Genomic DNA, 22557 nt, shown 5'->3' with positions numbered 1-22557 from the left:
AGATTAGCCCTGAGCTAACATCTGCTGCCAATCCTCCTCTTTTTGCTGAGGAAGACTGGTCCTGAGCTAACACCCGTGCCCATCTTCCTCTACTTTCTATGTGGGACGCCTGCCACAGCATGGCTTGCCAAGCAGTGCCATGTCCGCATCCAGGATCTGAACTGGTGAACCCCGGGCCACTGAAGCAGAACATGTGAACTTAACTGCTGCACCACCAGGCCGGCCCGACTGTCACTGCATTTCTGCTGGCAACAGACTTGGCTCCATTAAGATCTGACAACCTCTATTCCTTCTTAGAGATAAAACAGTTTATAGCAACTGGATAAATTATAATGTAAGATATAGTGTTTCAACAGAAATTGTTTACATTTTTCATTTTTAACAGAGGTTTTTATTAGAGCTTTGATTTGTTCTACAGGAAGTTTTTTTTCCCTTAACATTCAAAGGGAAAATCACACATGTGTGTTTATTTAACTGGATTTATATGTAACTCTTCATTAACTTGTGTGTAAAAGCAAGATTAAAAAAAAAGAACATTGGGGGAAAAAACTTACTGGCAAGAACAATCTCTGGGAAGCACATGGTTTAAAGAGTTTTTTCCACTCCACTGCATTCTCACTTGGAAAAGTTATTGGGTATAACGAATAATTAAATGTTTGCAGAAATGACCAGCTGTCGAGCTAAAAAAAAAAATAACTCAGTTCAGATTTGTTTCAATTTTTTCTGTAAAATCATAAACCAACAGGTTATGAAACAAAAAAGGCTAAAAAATATTATACATTTTATGCTGTATACACAGTTAAGAGAAAGCCAGATTCTTCTTTCCAAGATTTTGTTTTCATTCAAAACTTTAAAATGATAGTAATATGCCAGAAAGACTCCACCCTTTAGATCTGAGGCACAATAAAGTTATAAAGATAACAATCACAAAATCAGGGCGTTGACAGAGCCTTGCGAGTTGTCCATCCCCGTCAACTTTATCTGATGTACAACTCCTCCAATCCCCAGACAAATGAAACTCAGAAAAATTAAGCACTAATTTCATCCCCATAGGATGTATGACGGAGAAAATGTTGACATTCCAAGTCAGACCAATATGAAACTGATTAGAAAATATTTATCCATCTATGTGGTTTTAATATGCATGGCTATTCCTGATAATAAAATATTCTAATAAATATACATCCAATGCCAATTTTTTTTTCTACTATCTTTTTTTTTTTAAGATTTTATTTTTTTCCTTTTTCTTCCTATACATAGTTGTATACTCTTCATTGTGGGTCCTCCTAGTTGTGGCATGTGGGACGCTGCCTCAGCGTGGTTTGATGAGCAGTGCCATGTCTGCGCCCAGGATTCGAACCAACGAAACACTGGGCCACCTGCAGCAGAGCACGCAAACTTAACCACTCGGCCACGGGGCCAGCCCCCAATGCCAATTTTTAAAAAATCATTACAAAAAGGAAAATAGATCTGAAAATCTATAATGAACACGTTTCCTCTTTGGTGTCCTGAATGCATTTCAAGATACTGAATTGTTTCAAATTGAGTTAAGTATTACCTATCAAGGTTGCTTCAACAGAATTGTTGATTCAAGTTTCTTACAGAGCATTTGCAAATTATTTATAGGGGGAGAAAAAACGAAGTAGTTTATGTAACAGACTGAAGATGTCCTTCTTTTTGCATTATTACTGTGTTCAAGTAATTTTTAAAACCATTAGTGCCTTCTGCCATAGTTTAAGGCACTATCTTTACTTCCAACACTCTGCTTTGGAGTCTCTGGTAATTAGTTTAATACACTAGCATGTTAGTTTCCCTGTGCAATTTATAAATCACGTAAAGATCCTTTCAATATCAATTTCAAAATGAAATCTTAGTCACTTTTTATTTAACACTAGTAGTTAATCATCTTGTTTGCAGTAAAAGCATATTCCACAAATATTTGACACTCTTTCATCACAAGCAAAACCAAAGATTCTTAGAGTTGACTACGAGAGCTAAACTGAGTTTACCATATAGTATATAGTACACAAGCAGGAACTCGGCCAGATTTGAATACAACACAGAGGATGCATATAAGATGAAGCTATAAATTTATTTTACTTTTTTATTACATTTTCAAAGGTTTCCACAGTTAGTAGCAATCTGTTGCTATTCTCTGAACTGTTAAGACAGATTAATTCATCAGTTAATATTTTAGAAAACAATCCAGATTAAGAGATCTAGACCACAAAAGTACATTTCAAAAATACAGATACTAGAAATATTTTTAAATAGTTAAAACTTTATACCTCTAGGAATCAAGGATTTTGGCAGAAAACTAAAAGACTTGAGGTCCCAAGTTGTATTTTTCACTCAATATGCAAAATGAACTAATGATGAAAAATCATGAAATACACTTTTTTTCCTGCTGTTAGACCAAGCATAAAAATTCAATTCAGTTTCAAAGGTTAATTTAATGTAGACAGAGACAGAGATGGGGGGAGATAGTCATTATCACCATTTTTACCACCAATCTCAGAACAAAAGGTAGTGAGATTTGAGATTTCAGGTGAATTTTCTTTTTCTTATGTGTTCTCTCCCTTGTATCTGTTCTCCTCTTCTTGCATGGTATTTTTTTTTTTTTGATCTTAAGGAGGTTACGTGGCTGCCCTGATTAAAGGGTATATTTTCAACTCTCACAGCTAGGTATGGTCACATGACTAAGTTCAGACCAATGAAATACTGGCAGGAATGTCACGGGCAACCTCTGGAAAGTGCCCTTAGAAGGAAGGAGAGGATTGCCCTTCTTCAGTCCTTCCTCCTTCACATGGGCTAGAATATGGGTGTGATGGCTGGAGCATGATTAGCCATCTTGGATCATGAGGTAGAAGCCTTATGTTAAAGATGGCTCAGCCACAAGAAAGAAGTCAGACTCTCTGAAGACGTGGAGTTGTCACATACCTCAGACTGCCTACTTTTATGTGAAAGAGAAATAAACTTCTATCTTATTTAAGCCACTGTTATTTTGCATTTTCTGCCATTACAGCCAAATTAATTGTAACTAATACCAACCAAAATAAAGAACTTTGTTTTATTACAGCAAGAAGCCACTTCCCTCCATATTGTCAATCAAGAATTCCCTCCCCTCAAAAGAGAATTAAAACCTTTGTGCACACTCTGGTTGAGATACTCCCAAGCCAAGGAGAGGAAAAAAATTAAATCATAGGACTTCTCAGTTAAAACATCCTGGAACTACAGTCAGTAAAACAAAACCTCCAAGCTTGGCAAAGGACTTTAAGTAGCCTACTCCTTTTCAAAAACAAACCTTCCTCTTAGATCCTAGATCTGGACTCTTCAGATTGAAGTGGTAGCAGAGAGCACTTCCCACTCTAGGAGGGCAGAGTTACAGAATAAATGTTTTTGCTCAATGCAGGAATGGAATAACATTCTGTTATAGCATACCATTAAACTGTCAGCTCTACGGTCTTGACTAAGTCTCAGATACTTACTGTGCCTTTAAAACTATCATGTAGTTGATCTTCTGCAAAAATATGGAACTGAAGAGGCTTGATGCTGAAAATTAGAGCTGACTTCAACATGGTTATAGTTTCTTCCAGTCTTTCACCACAGGCAACTACAGCTAGGTGCATTCTCTCAACGGGCTGTATTTTCAGATTGTACCTAATAGAAAAGAAAACCACATTTTCCAACAGTTTTAGTATAGGGTAACATGTTTACAACGTGGTATTTGGATCATGTTCAAAAACTGAAGTTTGAAACTTCTACTTAAAGAGCAAAGACACATCAGATTACCACGTTACAATGTTGAATCAATTGTACATTTCTATACTCTCAACCAGCCTTTCTCAGCATATGTTCCTCCCTAGCAACCACAGAACACAGAAAATGACTATTTTCTCAGCTCTCCCAAGACCGGGACATAACCAGTGCCAACCTAGACGTACAGGTGAGAAGTTAATTCATTACTCACTGAACGTCCTTGGGCATCAGGGCTTACTCCTCACTGCAACTCCGCAACTGAGAAAGGGAGCATCACTGATTTGAAGGTCCCCCTTCAAATTTTTAAAAAACTTCTTATTCAAAAATATATATATATCCTAAACACAAAAGTGGAGCAAATACAATAAATCCTCATGTACCCATGTCCCAGCTGCAACAAATATCCATTCCAAGGCATTCTTATTTCATCTAAAACACCTCCCCGCACTCCCCTCCACGAACCAACGGGTCATTCTGAAGCAAACCCAGACATAAATTCACCCATAAATAGTTCAGTATTACGTCCAGTCTTCAACCATGTTGATTACGAGAAAAAGTTTCCTTTACATTACTTTTGTCACTGACACACATTTGGTCCCATTTACCAAGCAATCAGTGAGAGGTAAAAATTCCTGGGATGGGCTAGCACATACTAATCAAACACTGGTATGTCTTTTGGGAAGGAAAGATTCCTCAACCCAAGTCATTGTCCAGGCTACGCCAGACTCTCTTAACACGGAGACTAATTATGTGTGACTGCACTGCTATGAACTAATAGATTTATAATATAAAATAAAGATCTCATTTGTAATTATGGCATAAAATCATCTTTTTGGAACTGACAGCTAAAGGAATGTAAGAAACAAAGACAACATGAAACTAGTACCACATTAAAGTATTATAGAGTACAAAAGTCTGACCCAGAAACACGCAAATTTGACTTTAACTCAACTTTTGCTGACAGAGATGCTTTCTGTAAAATGTGTAAGAATTAGAAATTATATTAACGTTAACAGTGGTAATGTAGACATTACTGAGATTTACAGTAGGAGGGATGGGTGACTAATCGTTTTTCTTAAATTTACAAGCTAAAATTACTGTAGTTATGTCGTTAGCACAGGACTTTGGAATCTTGAGTATTCACAGGTCCCTGTGTGAGAGTGGACCTAGAAGTGTTTCCTGAGGAAAATCTTGCTCTTGCTCCTAGGGTGCTCCTCAATTGACCAGGATATCAGGAAACAGAAAATCATACTAAGTAATATTAAATACAAACAAGGGACTATATAAAACATGCTTGAATATCAAATTCACATATCTTAATGTTTTAACATTAAAACATTTGGAATTATTTTATATTAATAGAAAAAAAATTAAGTCTGAATATATATATATATAATGTGCTCCTGCTTTGACTGCGGGATCTATCCATTCCTATTAACCAGCCTGTTTAGTGAAGGGCCTGGAGATGTTTACAACAGCAGTTGACTGATGCTACTCCAGTCTGCCTGGGTTCCTGAGGCCCGAAAATGGGTTCGTTTCTCTCACGTGGGACATCTCTCACATACACAATTACTGGTAATGGTCAGCCTTCAGCAGGGGAGCAGAAAAGCTCTTCAGCTGAAATATTATACCCTAGAAAACAGTGAGGTCATTGCATTCCCTGATCCCTCTCCTGGGAGGGAAACTTAGACTCCTCAATACCTTGAGAACTTGCCATTTGTTCAGGCTAAAGGGCCAATTATTCTATAGGTGAGGTTCTTTAAAAACAATTTTAAAAACCCTGCTTTTAAGAAAAAGAATCCTCCCCCAGATAATTCACAAAATTAAATATTATTATACACTTTGTTAATGGTATTAGGTGGAGAAGTCACAAATAAAGTGTTGTTGTTGCAAGAAGTCTATGACTATTCCAGAAGCAGTGGTGATATCTTATTCTTCATCAAGATATTAAGATTATCATTAAGTTAAGATATAATATTAGGTATGTACTTTGCCCTTAAAATTTAGATTAATCTACTAGGAATTGAGTTTTACGAATAGTTTGAGGTAGGGGACAATCGTGTAAATTTGCACACGGCTCTCTGACTGTGCAGACGTCATCTGTGACAGAGTTACCATGGAATTCATCCTTTTCCCACCCTGTGCCTCTCCTTCCATATATCTAGTCTCAGCACAAGCCTGGGTCTTGTTAAAGCTCTCCACTCTTTTCCCCTGACGGCAATTAGAAAGAAGTAGCACCTCCTCCCCTGTCTGCACCCTCTATCCATTCCCCTCTTTTCTGTCAAGCCCCTCAGTTTATGACACTGAAACTGTATCAGAGCGGAGACTAGACATCTACACTTTCTATACCGATAACAACGGGATGTGAAGCCAGTTCATCTTAAATCAGTGGAAGCCACAATGACACAAGTAAAAGACAAGGCAATCGAGACATAATTGCACAGAGCTCTCAATTATCTCATCACCCTTCAGGTGAATGCCTCCAGATCCTACTTCTCATGATGGCATAAAGGTCCTCATTAAAGCACCAAGACTTGAGAAGCTATAACGGGCTGATCGCTTAATCGGCCGTAACTAGATCCTGCCCCAGAGGTAAAAGTCAAGAGATTTAAAAATGAAGCCGTAACAGTCATGTGTTGTTTTGCACAGAATTCTCTACACAGAGACAAGAAGTATAATAAACCTTCTTAAGAAAAATAAGTCAGAGACGGGCCCCGTGGCCCAGTGGTTAAGTTCGCGAGCTCCGCTTCGGCGGCCCGGGGTATCACTGGTTCGGATTCTGGGTTCGGACATGGCACCGCTCATCAGGCCATGTTGAGGTGGCATCCCACATGCCGCAACTAGAAGGACTCACAACTAGAATATACAACTATGTACTGGGGGGATTTGGGGAGAAGAAGGAAAAATAAAAATAAAATTTGTAAAACAGAAAAGAAAAATAAGTCAAATGTTCTTCAAGGAAAAAAAACCATCCCTCTACAATCAGTCCCAGGGACGACTCCTCCCAGGCATTTTAGCTTGTTTTAGCCACACTGCCATCACCCGAACCCAGCAATTTCTATGGAAGGAATATGGTCAAATACACTGCACTTGTTTTTCTGTTATGTGTCCCTTTTTAGCAAAAGTATCATATACCGTACAGACTTCAAGACCTAAACTGACAACACAAAACATATTTTGAAGATGTCTCTGCCCACCACCCTATCCCCAGACCCCAAGGACAGGAAACAACTGCAGCCGGAAGACATCTAAGGTAAGCTCCTACACGAGAGGAAGGGAGAACTAAGACCTTCTAAGGAGCTACAGGGAAGCATCCATTCAAGTAACGTTGGTCCCAATTAAATGGCATAATTTTGTCAGGGTCTGGAAAAAATGTGCTATATTTTAATCACAGTGTGAATAAGAGAAAAGTCTCTGTGAATTTTAAGAACTGTTATTCAAAAGGACATTTTTACATCAAACCAATTTTTCCACAGATACATGATTAGAAGAAAGTCTTCAGATAATTCACAGATAATACTTGAGGGCTCCCATGGCTAAATTTGGCATAACCTGAGCCAACTGACATAGGAATTATGATGGTAATGAATGATAGCACATTTGGTTAAAAAAATGAATCCATGAGTCTAAAATGGGGTAAGGGGGTGGGGGAATCCTTCTTTAAAGACGAATACCAACAAATAAATATAGAAGGAATAACAGAATTACAAAAACCACTATTTTGCATTCACTATTGTAATAGTTGATTTGAACAAGAATAATTAATGGATGTAAAAACCACAGAGTATCAAGATATTATCCCCACACATTACAAAAGGGATAAAGATACTATTACAGTGTAGAAATGTGATGCCACCACCTTAACAACCAATAATATTAAACTTAAGACATCAGGTGCCTCCTGATGGCAGGGCCAACGAAGAGCACAGTGTCCCTTATGCAGTATTCCTGCCCCAAATCCTGAATGTAATCAGGAGGAGACAGGCAAATTCAGAAAAAGGGCCAGTCTGCAAAACAAAACAAAAATATCATGTCACAAAAGATACCACCACCACCTCCCCTCAGAAAAGTCTGGGGAACTGTTCTAGAGCAAAGCAGACTAAATAGACCTAACAGCTGAATGCAACGTTTGAACCTTGACTGGGTCCTGAATGAGGAAGAAAAGATATAAAGTTCATAATAGGAAAATAAGGAAATAGGAACATGAATATATATTGTGTCAGTGTTAAATAACTTGAAGTGATACGGTTATACTGGAGAATGTCCTGTTCTTAGGTGATACACGCTGAACATTTAGGCGTGTGTCATAATGGCTGCAACTGTTTCTCAAATGGTTTAGCTGAAAAAACAAAGTGGCAAAATGCTGATAACAGGTAAATACCTAGTGAAGGGTACACAGTGTGTTCACTACACTATTCTTTTAACTTCTGCAGATTTGAAACTGACCAAAGTAAAAACTTGAGAGGGAATCTAAAAAAAGTTACTACTTAAAGAATGTTTTTGGATGATAAATTCTAATACAAACACTGTTAACAGATTTATTTTAAGTAACAGTTCTGCTATAAAGGCATCACAATAATTTTTCTTCTATTTTTTTATTTAGACAGCATTAAGTTTCCAGTGCGTTCTTCTAGCCTATGATTAAACTAGTGTTTTCTCTATAAAAGAAACAATGTATAATAATATTTGAACTAGAAATTAGCATTTTAATGAAGTATATAAAGTCAAACTAAACAAATTAAATTTCTGATAACAATCTCCCCAAACTAAAAAATAACTGCCATGAACCTATCTTTAAAAACTTGCCATTGAACAAAATGGAAAACTATATTCAGAAACACTTATAACAATTTCCTTAATGTATAGCTTAAAAAGAAATCTTTTGGGCTGGCCCCGTGGCCGAGTGGTTAAGTTTGCACGTTCTGCTGCAGGCGGCCCAATGTTTCATTGGTTCGAATCCTGGGCGCGGACATGGCACTGCTCATCAAACCACGCTGAGGCAGCATCCCACATGCCACAACTAGAAGGACCCACAACGAAGAATATACAACTATGTACCAGGGGGCTCAGTGGAGAAAAAGGAAAAAAAAAAAAATCTTTCTCTGGGCCAGCCAGGTAGCATAGCAGTTAAGTTTGCATGTTTCGCTTCAGTTGGGTTTGCCAGTTCAGATCCTGGGTACGGACCTACGCACCACTTATAGAGCCATGCTGTGGTAGGCATCCCACATATAAAGTAGAGGAAGATGGGCACGGATGTTAGCTCAGGGCCAGTCTTCCTCAGCAAAAGAGGATTGGCAACAGAGGTCAGCTTAGGGCTAATCTTCCTCAAAAAAAAAAAAAAAGTTTCTCCTCTTACTATAAAAGATGAGTTGTGCTGAATAGTATGAATTTACCTAGTTATACTAGGTAAAACTACTTTAAAGAGTGGTATATAAATCACTTTTGAAACAAACATAATACCTAAAAAAAACCACTCTTCAGGGTTTCACACAAAACATAAAAAAGAGAATTTAAAAGTTCAACATGAAATATAAGTATCTATCGCTAAAACACAATTTAAAATAATCTGTAAAAATCTCTCTCTTAAAACTAGCATAGGACCACTCGAGATAATACAGGTAACACTAAATCACTTATAACCTCAGACTCCGTGAGTTGAAAATCAATTCCCACTATAAAAAGACAGATCAAATATTTTAAAAGCTTAAGTCATAGAAAAATTAGTACATTAAAACAGAATTTGAAAATAATACTAAAATTAAGATATTGCAGAATGAAAAGATAACATAAAAAAATGAAACAAATGAGGAAAATATCTGTAACCAATGGCAAAAGGAGAATATATCATTCTAAGGGTTCATAAAATAAGCATTAAAAACAGGTAAATATCAATACAGAAAATATAAATAAAAGGTCAAAAAGTTAAGTAAATATGGATATATGTTCACCAAATAATGAAATATAAACCAATAATAAGCTATCATTTTACCCTAATCAGTGGTAAAATTCTAACTCCCACTAATGCTAAGGTTATGGTGACACCAGCACACTCATACAATGCTGGCGCAGGCTTAAAATCCATATAATTTGTAGGACACAATTTAGTGAGATAATTTATTCTTTTTAATGAATATTTAAACTCCTTTCATATGCTAGACACTGGGGATAAGCAAGAAAGCCACAATCCTAACCTCACACAATTTACAGCCTGTTGTGAAAACACAGAATTTTTAAAGATTTAATTACAGGGCATGTTAATTTCTAAAATAGAAAAAAAAGTCAAGATTGCTAAGGAAGCTCACTACACACACATCCAAGCTAGTCTGGAAATTCTGGGGAAAATCATTGCTTATTTACTGGTTACCAAGCACCTTGCTAGGCATGGAGCGTAAATGATGAACACCAGGTGGTACTTACATGCAAAATCAACAGTCTAGAAGTGGATAGAGATTCACAACTACAACAGATGCAGTGAGTACAGTGATGCAGAGGATACAGAGAAGGGAGAAGAGGAGGGCAGGGAAGGGAGATCATACGAGCTGGATAAGAAGTGATGAACTCGTAGTTAAGGCATCAGGAAGGAAGAGGCCGTCAGGAGCAACAGCGTGGAAGGAGACAGGTAAGAAGAGTCATTGTGGACTGACATGCGGAAAGTCAGTCGTCAGCCAGGATACAAAATACAGACGAGGGAAGCTGTGAGATGCTAGACCATGAATACAGGCTTGAACAAGAGTGTCTGAGGCATCTGAATCAGCCAGGTAAAAATGACTGAGATGCAGCTGGAAATACAGTTCTCCGGATTGAAGACATCAGTGAACCAGACTACCCTGTGACTATCCACGGAGTGGAGAGAGAAAGAGCAGAGTGCTGCAGAACATCAGTGTTTAGGAGTCCGGAATAGGGAGAGGTGTCCAGGGGCAGAGAGAGCAAAGGGCTGAGACACCTCAAGAGCCAGAGACGGAGAGAGTCGAAAGAAAGAAAGAGCAAGTGGTAACCAGTGTCAGACGGACAAGAAAAGGACGATCAGGCCCCAGAAGAACAATTCCGAGGTCAGAGGCGACTGCAGTGACAGCAGGGTTTCCGTCAGGTGGCAGGAGCTGCTCATAATGAGCGGGTTGAGGTGTTAAGTTTTTTGTTGTTAAGGAAATAAAGCCAGTAGATACTCTTAGAAGAAGTTTGCTGGTGAAGAGAAAGAGAGTGAAAGAAGAATGCCTGAAGGAAAAAGGGCTGAAAGAAATTTGTTGTAGGGATTTTGCATTTCGCTCGGTTTCAAGGACCGGAGGCAATTTTTCTTTTCTAGGTTATGTTCACTGTATAATAAATTGGGAGGAAATAATCCCCTAGATAAGCTTTGATTAAAATAAAATTATGTGAAGAATTCAAATTGGGAAGGCTGGAACTGGCCTGGGGAGAAGAAAACAGTGATAGCCGAGGGCGCACTGGTGTCAGGCAAAATGTGAGACCTAAGGTGGGAGGAAAGGGGAATTTCACAGAAGCTTTACCAGGTGGGCAGGGAAGCTCTTAGAGTCAGACCAAGATGAGACATTACTTAAACACTGAAATGGTGGGTGAGAATGATACGGCAACTGGAAGGCATTCTGGCCTATCTGTATGTTTGAAGAGAGCCATTAAATGCGAGGGGCCCTAAATTCTAAGTAAGAAATTAAATTCAAGAGATTTTATACAATATGATATATCTAACAAAAAGGTTACAGATACATACCATGGATGCAATATTACAAGTAGAGTTAAGAGAAAGGTGTAACTTTTAAAATCTCAAAGTATGGGCTGGCCGGTGGTGCAGTGGTTAGGTTTGCACATTCTGCTTTGGTGGCCTGGAGTTCGCCGGTTTGGATCCCGGGTGTGGACCTACGCACTGCTTCAAGCCCTGCTGTAGCAGGCGTCCCATATACAAAGTAGAGGAAGATGGGCACGGATGTTAGGTCAGGGCCAGTCTTCCTCAGCAAAAAGAGGAGGATTGGCAGCAGAGGTCAGCTTAGGGCTAATCTTTCTCAAATAAGTTAATTAATTCATTAAATTAAAAAAATAAAATCTCAAATTAAGGAGAGTGACAAGCATGAGGGTTTACAACATTATGTATCCATCCACAAGTAATTCTTATCAAGAAGTACTTGGGAGCATTAGGAAAATAATGAGTTGGAGAAGCCAAAATGAAAGGAATAATAAGCAGAGGCCGCAGGATTCGGATGAGGTCAACTTCCCTGGGCTCCTCTTGCAGTTGAGGAGGAGGGAAGAATTATTACTCACGCTGTAACTTACAAAACAGCTGGGGTGTATAAATCAGAGTACACAAAAGTTTTCAAGCTTACCCAGCTCCCAGAGGGAGTAGATTTATGTCGCATGGCTCAAGACAGCACAATGGTGTTTGTCAATCTCCACTCATTAGCAAACTTTTGTAAGAATGAAAATATGGAGCTCCAATTCTCCAAAATTATGAACAAGCTGAAGGGTAAGATTATCTTTAAAAAGTTAGTTTTTAAAAATTTGAATAATCTGACTTGACTGACCCACATTAGAATTTCAATCACCCAATCTTTTCCATAGCAACGAGATATAATTAAAATATCTGATTTCAACGATTCCCTCCCAAGTTGTTCACTGGATGCATAATGTACTAGGAACACAAGAATCTGAAAATACATACTACCAATATACATTAAGAATGCAGTTCTTCCCAACTGGAGTACTTCACCTCCTGTCCTTGAGCCTGGCTAATTTCTTGTTCATCAGGTAGTCACTCCCTCCAGGAAGCCTTCTCTGATGCCTTAAGATGACCCCCACCTGAAAACTCACCTGTTTCTCCCATCATCATAGCTACAATTTGTCACTCTATTGTAATCTCAGGTTTACTAGTGTGGTGCTCCCATCAGCATGTAAGCTCCAGAAGGATGGAGCCACATTAACCAAGCTCCGAGTCTGGTTCTTAGCACCTAGCACTGTGTCTGGGAAATGCAATGAGTAGAATTCAAATTTAAGTGAATCATAAAAATACAGTAAAAAAAGGTGACTCTCAAAGAAATTTTACTCTGGGGAAGAGCATTTCAAGCTACTGCCTCACTCTCCCCTGCCACTGTCTCAGGGAGATGGTCTGCTATCCCATTCCTATTGACACTTGTTTCCTTCAATAAAGGTTAGAACAGGGAGGGACCTGAGAGGTCAGCCAATCCAGTGTCTTCACTATCCAGATCAATGAAGAAAGCCAAGCCATTCAGTAACTTAAAAGGTCAATAAACAATGTCATATAGTTTGCTCCATCATTAAACACTTATCTTTATCTTCACATTCCCCAATATTCAATCTCTGCTAATAACCAACATAACCCTTCCGCACCGGTCCACATCCACCTACAAAATGTTCAGCATACCAGCTTTAAATTAGATAAATGCCATACATGTGTCTGTACATGTCAGTGGAAGTCTATCTTGATCACCTGTTTATCACTTTATCACCTGTTACCTAACATTACATCATAAATTATCCTAAAACAATGGTTTATCTTAATAACATCTAAAAAATGTAAAGCATTTTATACACAGTATGCACTAAAAATTAGTGATAACAACTACAAAGTGGGAAAAAGGAATAGAAAAACCCAATCAGAAAATGAATTATTTACTTGTATGATAGTATTAAATTACAGGGAAAGAAACATTTTTACGTCCTATTACAGTCAAAAATTTATTATCTACTATCTAATCTTACCTACACTGATCTACCAATTAAATATTAAGTGCCTACCTAAGAGCCGCTTCCCACAAGCAGTTCATTCCACAAACATCAGAGGGCAGCATCCAATAGGGATTCCAGTAACACAGAGAGAAATCTTTACACCTGACAGAGTAAGACACAAAGGAGAGTCCTATGTGAGTATTCGGTTTAAAACTAACAAAGAATTACTCAATAACATAATAACTTATTGTTCTATTTCACAGCAACAAAACTGCAAATCCAACTTTGCAAATCCAAGATTGCTATGGTAACCTGAGGATTTCTGGAAATTGATTTCTCCCTGACTTAGGGTACCATTATTTTAAATAGAACTTTAAAACCTTTAGATAGAAGACACCACACAGACTGGAAAATAGTTTTCTAGTCAGGAACTCTCCCAATATATTAAAACCCCCTCCTCAGGCAACACGGAAAATATGGAAATACTTCTAAAATTTTCCTTCATGCACTACACATATTCCCCCTAGAATAAAATCCATTTCAGCCTAAAAAAAAAAATCTGCTTATCCTGAAGCAAAATTAAAATGCTACAGGGGCTGGCCCCATGGCCGAGTGGTTAAGTGTGTACGTTCCACTTCGTCGGCCCAGGGTTTCGCGGGTTCAGATCCTGGGCACGGACATGGCACCGCTTGTCAGGCCGTACTGTGGCGGCGTCCCACATGTCACAACTAGAGTGACCCAAAACTAGGATATATACGACTATGTACTGGGGGGCTTTGGGGAGAGAAAGCAGGAAAAAAAAGAGATTGGCAACCGTTGTTAGCTCAGGTGCCAATCCTTAAAAAAAAAAAAAATGCTACAAATACTGGGGAAGAAAGGATCTCTAAATGCTTCTAAATTAATCCTCAATCCAAGCTACCTGTATGGTGTTTCAAACTGAAAACCAAGAAATCATGCTGATATTCATGGTTCAGTTTCATTACCTACACTATCTCAGTTTCACTATATTACACAAGCTAAAATGAAGGAAAAAGTGTGATCTTTCTTCTTAGATTGCAGGTTGGAGCTAAAAAAAAAAACCTAAACAAACAGCAATGCCTCACATTATGAAAGTTATGTTTTTCATTGTCATTCCTTTCGAAACAACAGTCTAGTTTGAAATTCACTACAGTGGCAGTCTGGGTGCTACAGGAGGCAGAATGAAGTGAGGGGGAGTCACTAACCCATGTGCCATCCCCAGGAAGCTTTTCCCCCACTATAAATTCCATTATAAGTTACTGTTCTTACAGCGAAAGGTTTAAGAAATTTCAGATTTGCAAAGATCTCTAATCATATCTCTCATAAACGTCAACGGTCTAAGAGAGGGGGGTCTCAACCCAGGCTGCGGAAGGAAATCACCCGGAGAGCCCCTAAGTCAGAATCTCTGGGAACTGGGGCAGGCCCTGAGGGTTGATTAAATGCTGCCTGAGTAATTCTGTTGTACTACTGCAAAAAAAACTGCAAAGCCGGAATTTTTAAATCTATGGAAAAAAGAGACATTGTAATTTGGGTTTCCTTTAAAGGGACACCATTTTCAAACACAGCATAAAATGTTACAGATTGTAAACAGCTGATAAATCAGAAAAAGGAAAGAAAATGTGTGCAGACCAGTAAAACAAACAACTTGATCAGGAAAGTTATGTTTGTCCCCTCCCAGCCATGGTTATGTATTTTTTAAGCCTTGCATTTCGTGCTGGAGACAGGCTCAGTGGCAGGGGTAACAGCTAACAGAGAGATCTTTTCAGATTTAAGTACTTTCACAGCCATTGTAAGTTTCACAACAAACCTTCAGAATAGCTATCTCCATCTTTCAGATACAGCTATCATCACAACTCTCAACAAATCCACGATTTATTTGTAAGCAACACCTAAAGTGCACCTTTGTTCCAGGAAGGAAATAACTAATCGGGTTAGTCCACCTCCCCCCGTTGAACCTTACCACAATAGAAAATGAAAATGGAAAATGAAGTCTCAAATTTTTCTGTAAAAATTATTGCTTGAAATTATGTAACAATACCATTTTCTGCCTCAACCTGTACTTGGCAATCCCTCAGCCCCAGGCAACCCCTATTTTGTGTCGCTAGAGATCTGCCTGTTACGGGCATTCCCCATAAATGGAATCATACAGTATGTGGCCTTTTGAGCCTGACTTCTTTCACTTAGCACAATACTTTCAAGGTTCAGCCACTGGAGCACTTACCAGCACCCTTCACTCCTTTCTGTGGCCAAATAATATTCCATTTCATGGATAGACATACCACATATTGTTTACCCATTCACCAGGTGATAGGCATTTGGGTTGTTTTCCACTTTTTGGCTATTATAAATAATGCTGCTATGAACATTCATGTACAACTTTTCTGTGAACATATATTTTCAATTCTCTTGAGGATACACCTACAAGTGGAATTGCTAGATCATGTAATCACTGTAAAGTAATTATTGCAGATGAAATTGCAGGGAAAAAGTCAAGTTTTAGGTAAGTTTCTTGACCATAACTCAATGTTAGAAAACACAGTTTACAGACAGGATGGTCTTCTTTCTGTCTTTCATTAATGGAAGTATAAAACACACGCACTAGTGAGTACACACGCTGCTTACTATTTAAAAAAATCAAAGGGGCCGGCCTGGTGGTATAGTGTTAAGTTTGTGTGCTCCACTTCGGCCACCCAGGATTCACGGGTTCAGATTCTGGGCATGGACCCACACACCACTCATCAAGCCATGCTGTGGCGGGATCCCATATACAAAACAGAGGAAGACTGGCACAGATGTTAGCTCAGGGCCAATCTTCCTCACCACAAAAAAAAAAAAAAAAAATCATAAAATACTGAGGTGCTGCTGGCAAGAGGGTAACATAAAGTTTCTTATCTCCCAAATTTACATTCTCTCACTTATGCAAAATTAGTTTTAAAGATCAAGACAGAGATTAGAAACTCAAGATGTACCAGTAACTGTTATTGCAAACAATAAATTAGGAAAAGCAACTAATCTGGATAGCACTTATATTTTCAGGCCAGAAAAAAACCCAAAGTTTAAAAATATTCAAAAAGTAAAGGTAGTTATCCAAGCTCTGGTTATTAGTTGCTTTTGCTTTTATTTATTTATTTATTTATTTTTAAACATTGGCACCTGGGCTAACAACTGTTGCCATTCTTTTTTTTTTTTTTTTTCCCCTGCTATATCTCCCCAAACCACCCCTGTACACAGTTGTATATTTTAGTTGCAGGTCCTTCTAGTTGTGGGATTTTTGCTTTTATTTCTTAAAACTATTGGAAATGGAACATTAGATATACAGCATTCAAAGAGGTAACTCTATTCAATAATTGTAATAGGAGAAAAACTGTAAGCTGAGCCAAGTGGGTATGCCTTCAATCTACAGAGACATCCAAACTCAGTGAAGTCTAAAAACGCTAAGTTTTTTCCTTGTGGATCAAATTGAAATAAACCTTGACTATGGCTCATCCTCAAACTTCATATGGCTTAATGTTTCTAGCTCTAGGTGGCCTGTCTACAAGCAAACCACTCAAAGGAGGCAGCACATGGGATCTCTGTGGTGAGAAAGCAGATCTGTATTCTGATTGTGGGGGTGGTAACACAAATTTACATATGTGATAAAACTACACACACACACACACACACACGACAGCATGTAAAACTGGTGACATCTGAATAAGGTCTAGAGGTTGTCCAACGTCAATTTCTGGGGTTGGAACATTGCCCTAGATTAACACACATATATTCTGGATACAGTGGTATTGCACTATGCTCATGTGAGATGTTACTATTGGGGGAAACTGAGTGAAGGGTACATGGGGTGGGGTGTCTCTGCAACTTCCTGTGAACTTATATTTACTTCAAAAGTTAAAAAAAAAAAAAAAACCTGATCAAAAACAAAATTCCCCAAAATTTCAGTACTTGAAAACTGTTTCAAAAATTGAGACAGTTCATGCTCTGGATTAAACAGAGCATTTAACAACAATGCTCTCCACAGTAACAGTTCTCATGATTGAAGTTTACTTAAATCCAATAAGAGAAGGTCTTATATACTTTTAAACTAAACTGGAACAGGTATTTTTCATTTCAGACTGTCCATGGTAGTCATGAGGCTTTGGTGAAAACCATGCACAACTCAGAGTCGGGGATAAGTTTAGGCATATCCAGCATAAGAATGTGGGAGTGAGTCTGAACGAAGGGCAGCAAGCCACCAAGGCAAGTTCCAGGCGCAGACACTGCACTGTGCTGCGAGAGCAGCAGAGGCAGCTCCAGCCACAGTAATGGACACCGCTCCCAAGATACTGACAAAGCACCATTATATGAAGGTCAGGGCCCAGGTCACTCATTTTCAACTAAAAATCATCTCCAGACTGCTTAAATTAATTTCTAACTCTAAGTCAGGTCTTCACTTCTTTTTCTTAAATCTCTACTTTCATGAATACTAAGGATGTGGGAAAAGGACTGTTTATAAACAAATGGCAAGGAACAATGACTTCACCACTTCAAAATTAAATCAGCATCACCCTTTTGCTGCCCCCTCCCCCCAAAAATTGGATTGAAGATTTAAATGTTAAAGAAGTGGGGGAAAAAACCCTTCTGGTAGAAAGTCTTTCTATGCATGACAAAAATAAAAACAATACAGGAAAAAAACTGCCAATCTGAATACATAAAAATTTTAAACTTCACCATGTATACACACTGAAAAAAAATTTAAGTCAACATGTCGGGGAAGTATTTCCACCAGGTACGACAAATAGATGATAATCTTAACGTTTTAAAATAGGACTTGTGGGACCAGCCCCCTGGCCAAGTGGTTAAGTCCACTTCAGTGGCCCAGGGTTTCACTGGTTCGGATCCACTCATCAGGCCATGCTGAGGTGGAGTCCCACATGCCACAACTAGAAGGACCCATAACTAAAATATATACAATGACGTACTGGGGGGATTTGGGAGAAAAAGCAGAAAAAATAAGTAAGAAATAAAATAAATACAATAGGACTTGTAAATCAAAAGTACACATTTTTTCATTAGCCTAAGCAGTTTCCCCCCCAAAAGCATAGAACGATACTATTTTAATGAATTAATTACTAGTCAGGTTTGTGCTAAGCACTTACAACCATGTGAAGTATGATCCTCAATGAACTAAAATACAAGGTGCAGAGTATCGGTTTTATGTGACATGTCTTGGTATTAACCAAGCAGAGATTCAGGTGGTTTTAGTTAAGTAATTCAGCTTTCTTCACTGTTCACTGCCCCAATTCCTCTATTCTTCAAAAATAATTGCGGGGGGGGGAGGGGGGGATCTCCACTAATAAAGTAGTGTGAAAATAGTGGTCTAACAATTCTCGGCTAAATCGGTGGTTCTCAATCTTTGGTTTTATCCCAATAACCTGGAGTGGGGATCTAAAAGATAGATTCCCAGACCCCACTGCCAGGCATCCTGGACCATCCATCCAGAGGTCAGGAATTGGAAAGAATCAATTAAAATTTAAATGATCAAAATGATCACCATATCAGCTACAATTTTATTGTGCCAGGCACCAGGCTCAGTAATCTATACAAGCTATTTCCTTTCAGTTCTCACAAGCTACCCAATACCATAGACACTCTCGTCTCTATCTAACTGATGAGGAAATGTGTTCAAGGTGAACACAGCCATAAGTGGCAAAGCTGAAGCCTGTGTCTCCAAAGCCCTTACTCTTTCCACTCTTTAAATTCACAGTATTTCCGCCTTGTGTTCACAGGACCCAGGAGAAACAACTCGATGGCCAAACGAGATTGAAAAAGAGGAGATGACTCCACACAAAGGGCATGACAGGTCCAGATATGGTATCATTCTAATGCTTAGTCGTTTCTGGGTTCCCCACTACCACACGGCTGTTGAGCCACAAGAGGCTGAAATTTTGATAATCACCGTCAAGATTCATCAATGAAATGTGGGAACTGAATCACCCGGAGTAGCTAAAGTCACAAAATGGTGTAACTCCTCCTGCAGAAGTACAGATGCCTGGTAATAACAACCGCTTTAGACTGCACACCTTCACAGTCTGTCCGTACTGACCAGCTTAAGAGTCTGTCTCTGTGGAAGAGCTACTGCCTAGCCAGCACCGCCCTCCTTTAAGGCACCACTCCTCTCCCACACCAACCATGTCACTCTGTCCACCACAGGGATGTGCAAGCAACACAGAGCCAGAGCAGCAGAGATCCTTCATCCCAGGCAACGCTGACTGGTCCATGGGTGGGCACGTGATACAAGCAAGGCCAATGAGAGCCTTTCCCTAGAATTTTCTATTTGAGGTGAGAGAAGCAGCATTGCAAGGAGCAGAAAGACCCAAGGAACAAAGCCTGTCTACAGCGGAAGAGAATAAGAGCTCCCAGTCCTTAAGGTCCCTGGAACTGCCCAGGCATTTTTCCTTAAATTCTGTTCCTTCCAGAAACCCATCGAAGCCCATTAATATCCATTTTGTTTTGGATTTTAATCACTGACAACTAAGAATTCTGACTATTACAAATTAAGTAAGGTAAGTATTATCTATATTTTACCAGTGATAAACTGAAGCAGAGAGGTGGTCAAGGTGTCACAGCAAACACATAGCCAGAATGAGAAACAGGTTTGTCTGACTCTAAGACCCGCGCACTATCTAAACACCAAAAAATGGATTCAAACAGAATGCACTAATTAATAATAGATTTCACTAAAAAATTGTTCCTGGGGCTGGCCCGGTTGCACAGTGGTTAAATTCTTGAGCTCTGCTTCAGCAGCCTGGGGTTCGCAGGTTTGGATCCTGGGTGCAAAGATAGCACGGCTCGTCAAGCCATGCTGTGGCAGCATCCCACATAAAACAGAGGAAAACCGGCACAGATGTTAGCTCAGTGACAATCTTCCTCAAGCAAAAAGAGGAAGACTGGCAACAGATGTTAGCTCAGGGTCAATCTTCCTCACACACTCACACACACACACACCTGTTCCTATCATTTTAGAGTTTTTACTTTGAGAACCTGGAAGGACCTTTCCAAGTATTCCGTCATCACAGAATTCCATCCAATGAATATTTTCTATAAGATTTGACCAATGGAAGCTACTGGGTATGATCCTAGATCCTATGTTTTACGTGAAAGTGAGAAACAATAGTTTTAATCTTTCAGGTAGGACTGCTCAAAAAAAAGAATGCAATGATAACCAAGTCCTACGGATAAAGGAAGACGTTCCTTGCCTCATAGCCCAGTGTTCCACTGATGAAACACTACTTAGAGGAGGTTCTTAGCACAGCAGCTTTACAGAAAGAGCAGCTGGATACACAGTTTCTAATCGTGGTCAAATTACCGTTGCCCTCTAGAGCTTGGTCAAAGGATTCAGACATAGGAAGAGAGGTTAAGGATACCTACTCCATATCCCATGGCAACCAGAAAAGATGACTGAACTCTATGAGAAATCTAAAAAGATGCTATAAATAATAATACCTAAAATTAAAGAGTCCTGATGTCTTAGGAATTCTCCTGACCTTAACCAAATCGTAGGGTAAAAACATGGCACTTCAGCTTTCCCATGTTGTTCCTCTGCCCGAACTTCTCCTTACACACGCACACGTGGTGAGATGTACTTCACCACATTTTCACAAAGACTGATACACTTTCAGTTTTAACTGAAATGTATGCCTCATTTAAAATGAGGAGTTCTCCTGCTCAGAGGACCTGTAACATACAGCTTTTCAGGTGACTCGATTCTGACACATCAAACTTAAGATTTCAGTAATGGCTCTATAAAACATTTTTCATAGGACAAAAACATGACAATCCAGATTTCCACGCAGCTCCTCTGCCCAAACGTCCCTTTTTCATTTAGGGAAAGACCATCAACTCTCAGAAGAATGTTAAACAGCCTACAGGGGACCTGCACTCCCTCCTCCTACCAACCCGATACGTTCTTCCCATATCAAAGCAGCCTTTGCCTCTTTCTAAGAGAGCAGAGATGCCCACAAATAGAGGAGCCTATTTTTCGAGGAAGTGGAAACGCTCAGATTTTGTTAAGCATTCATAATGCGTTGCATTCCTTTTTCCATTTGAATCTCATGGTGATTCCAACTCTGGCAGTGATTTCTGTAAAACCACAAGTCATCATGCTGCTTTATAAATCCCGATTTTTAAAGAAAGATACTTCTATTCCCTCTCACAAAAGACGCATGTTAAGTACCGCTCATGTTTCTTAACTTGCTATAAGTTTCAGAACAGACCGATTGTTTTCCAAAGAAAAATTCACAATCCGCATGAATGCTGTCCAGATTTAACTAAGAGACTAATAATGAAAAATTTAAGCGCTAACACACGAAAATGGGACGCTCCACGCAGGAGAAGGAAAAAACTGAACTAGGGCGCCAGCCTGAGGTTTAAATATCTCAACTTGAACTCCATGGAAACAAGAGGGAATTCGCACCAGCCAGAGAGCAAGAAGGCTATTGTGGGGCACCTTTTATTTTCAACGAATCCTAAAGAAAAAAAAAAAAAAGCAACTGTCAATTAAAAGTTGAAAATTAATTTCGAACTGCCTTAAGGAGCGCAGAAGGAATGGGTGAGAAGATAAACACAAAACGCGTGGGGTCCGGAGGCGCGCCGGGCTGGCCCCGGGACTCAGGGAAGGAGGGAAATGAGTGGAGGGGCTCGGAGACGGCGGCAAGGACGCGGGAGGCGCGGGCCCGGCGCGGGGCGCGCGGGCGCACCGGCGAGCAGCCCGGGCCAGGCCATCCCCGCGCCCGCGCCCCGGCCCCGGCCCCGAGCAGGGAACGACCGTACCTGTCCGAGCGGCCGGGATGCGCCGCGGGGCCCGCGCTGTCCGCCCCTCCCGCGGCGCCGCGTCCGCCGCCCGCGAGCCAGGAAGCCGCTCCGGCCTGCGGCTTCCCGCCGCCGCCGCCCGCTCCTTCCTCCAGCGACACGGCGAGCTGGCTGAAAGCGTAGAGGAGCGAGCAGAAGCCGCAGGCCAGGCACAGCCCCACGATGCGCAGGTAGCGCCGCATCGCCCCGGCCCGCGCCGCTGCCGCCGCCGCCGCCGCCGCCGCCGCGCCCGCCCGGGCGAACTGG

At 39.9% G+C, this 22557-nt stretch overlaps 1 protein-coding gene across 2 annotated transcripts in view; it reads right to left on the bottom strand.

Annotated features, from left to right (window-relative positions):
- The window catches only part of GXYLT1 (glucoside xylosyltransferase 1), a 46320-nt gene extending 23781 nt beyond the window's left edge, over positions 1-22539 (bottom strand). Inside the window, exons 1-4 of one of the 2 annotated variants that reach the window (XM_046685187.1) lie at positions 22273-22539; positions 13519-13611; positions 3489-3660; positions 555-680 (exon numbers count right to left, since the gene is read on the bottom strand). In XM_046685187.1, coding sequence (XP_046541143.1) covers positions 555-680; positions 3489-3660; positions 13519-13611; positions 22273-22493 — 612 coding nt within the window. In that variant the 5' untranslated portion in view covers positions 22494-22539. The remainder of the gene's footprint in view (positions 1-554; positions 681-3488; positions 3661-13518; positions 13612-22272) is intronic. The other variant, XM_046685196.1, reaches the window with a different exon arrangement.
- Positions 22540-22557: the final 18 nt, after the last annotated feature.

The sequence above is a fragment of the Equus quagga genome, chromosome 1, assembly GCF_021613505.1.
Source record: "Equus quagga isolate Etosha38 chromosome 1, UCLA_HA_Equagga_1.0, whole genome shotgun sequence".
NCBI lineage: Eukaryota > Metazoa > Chordata > Mammalia > Perissodactyla > Equidae > Equus > Equus quagga.
This window is presented reverse-complemented; position numbering and strand designations above follow the sequence as displayed.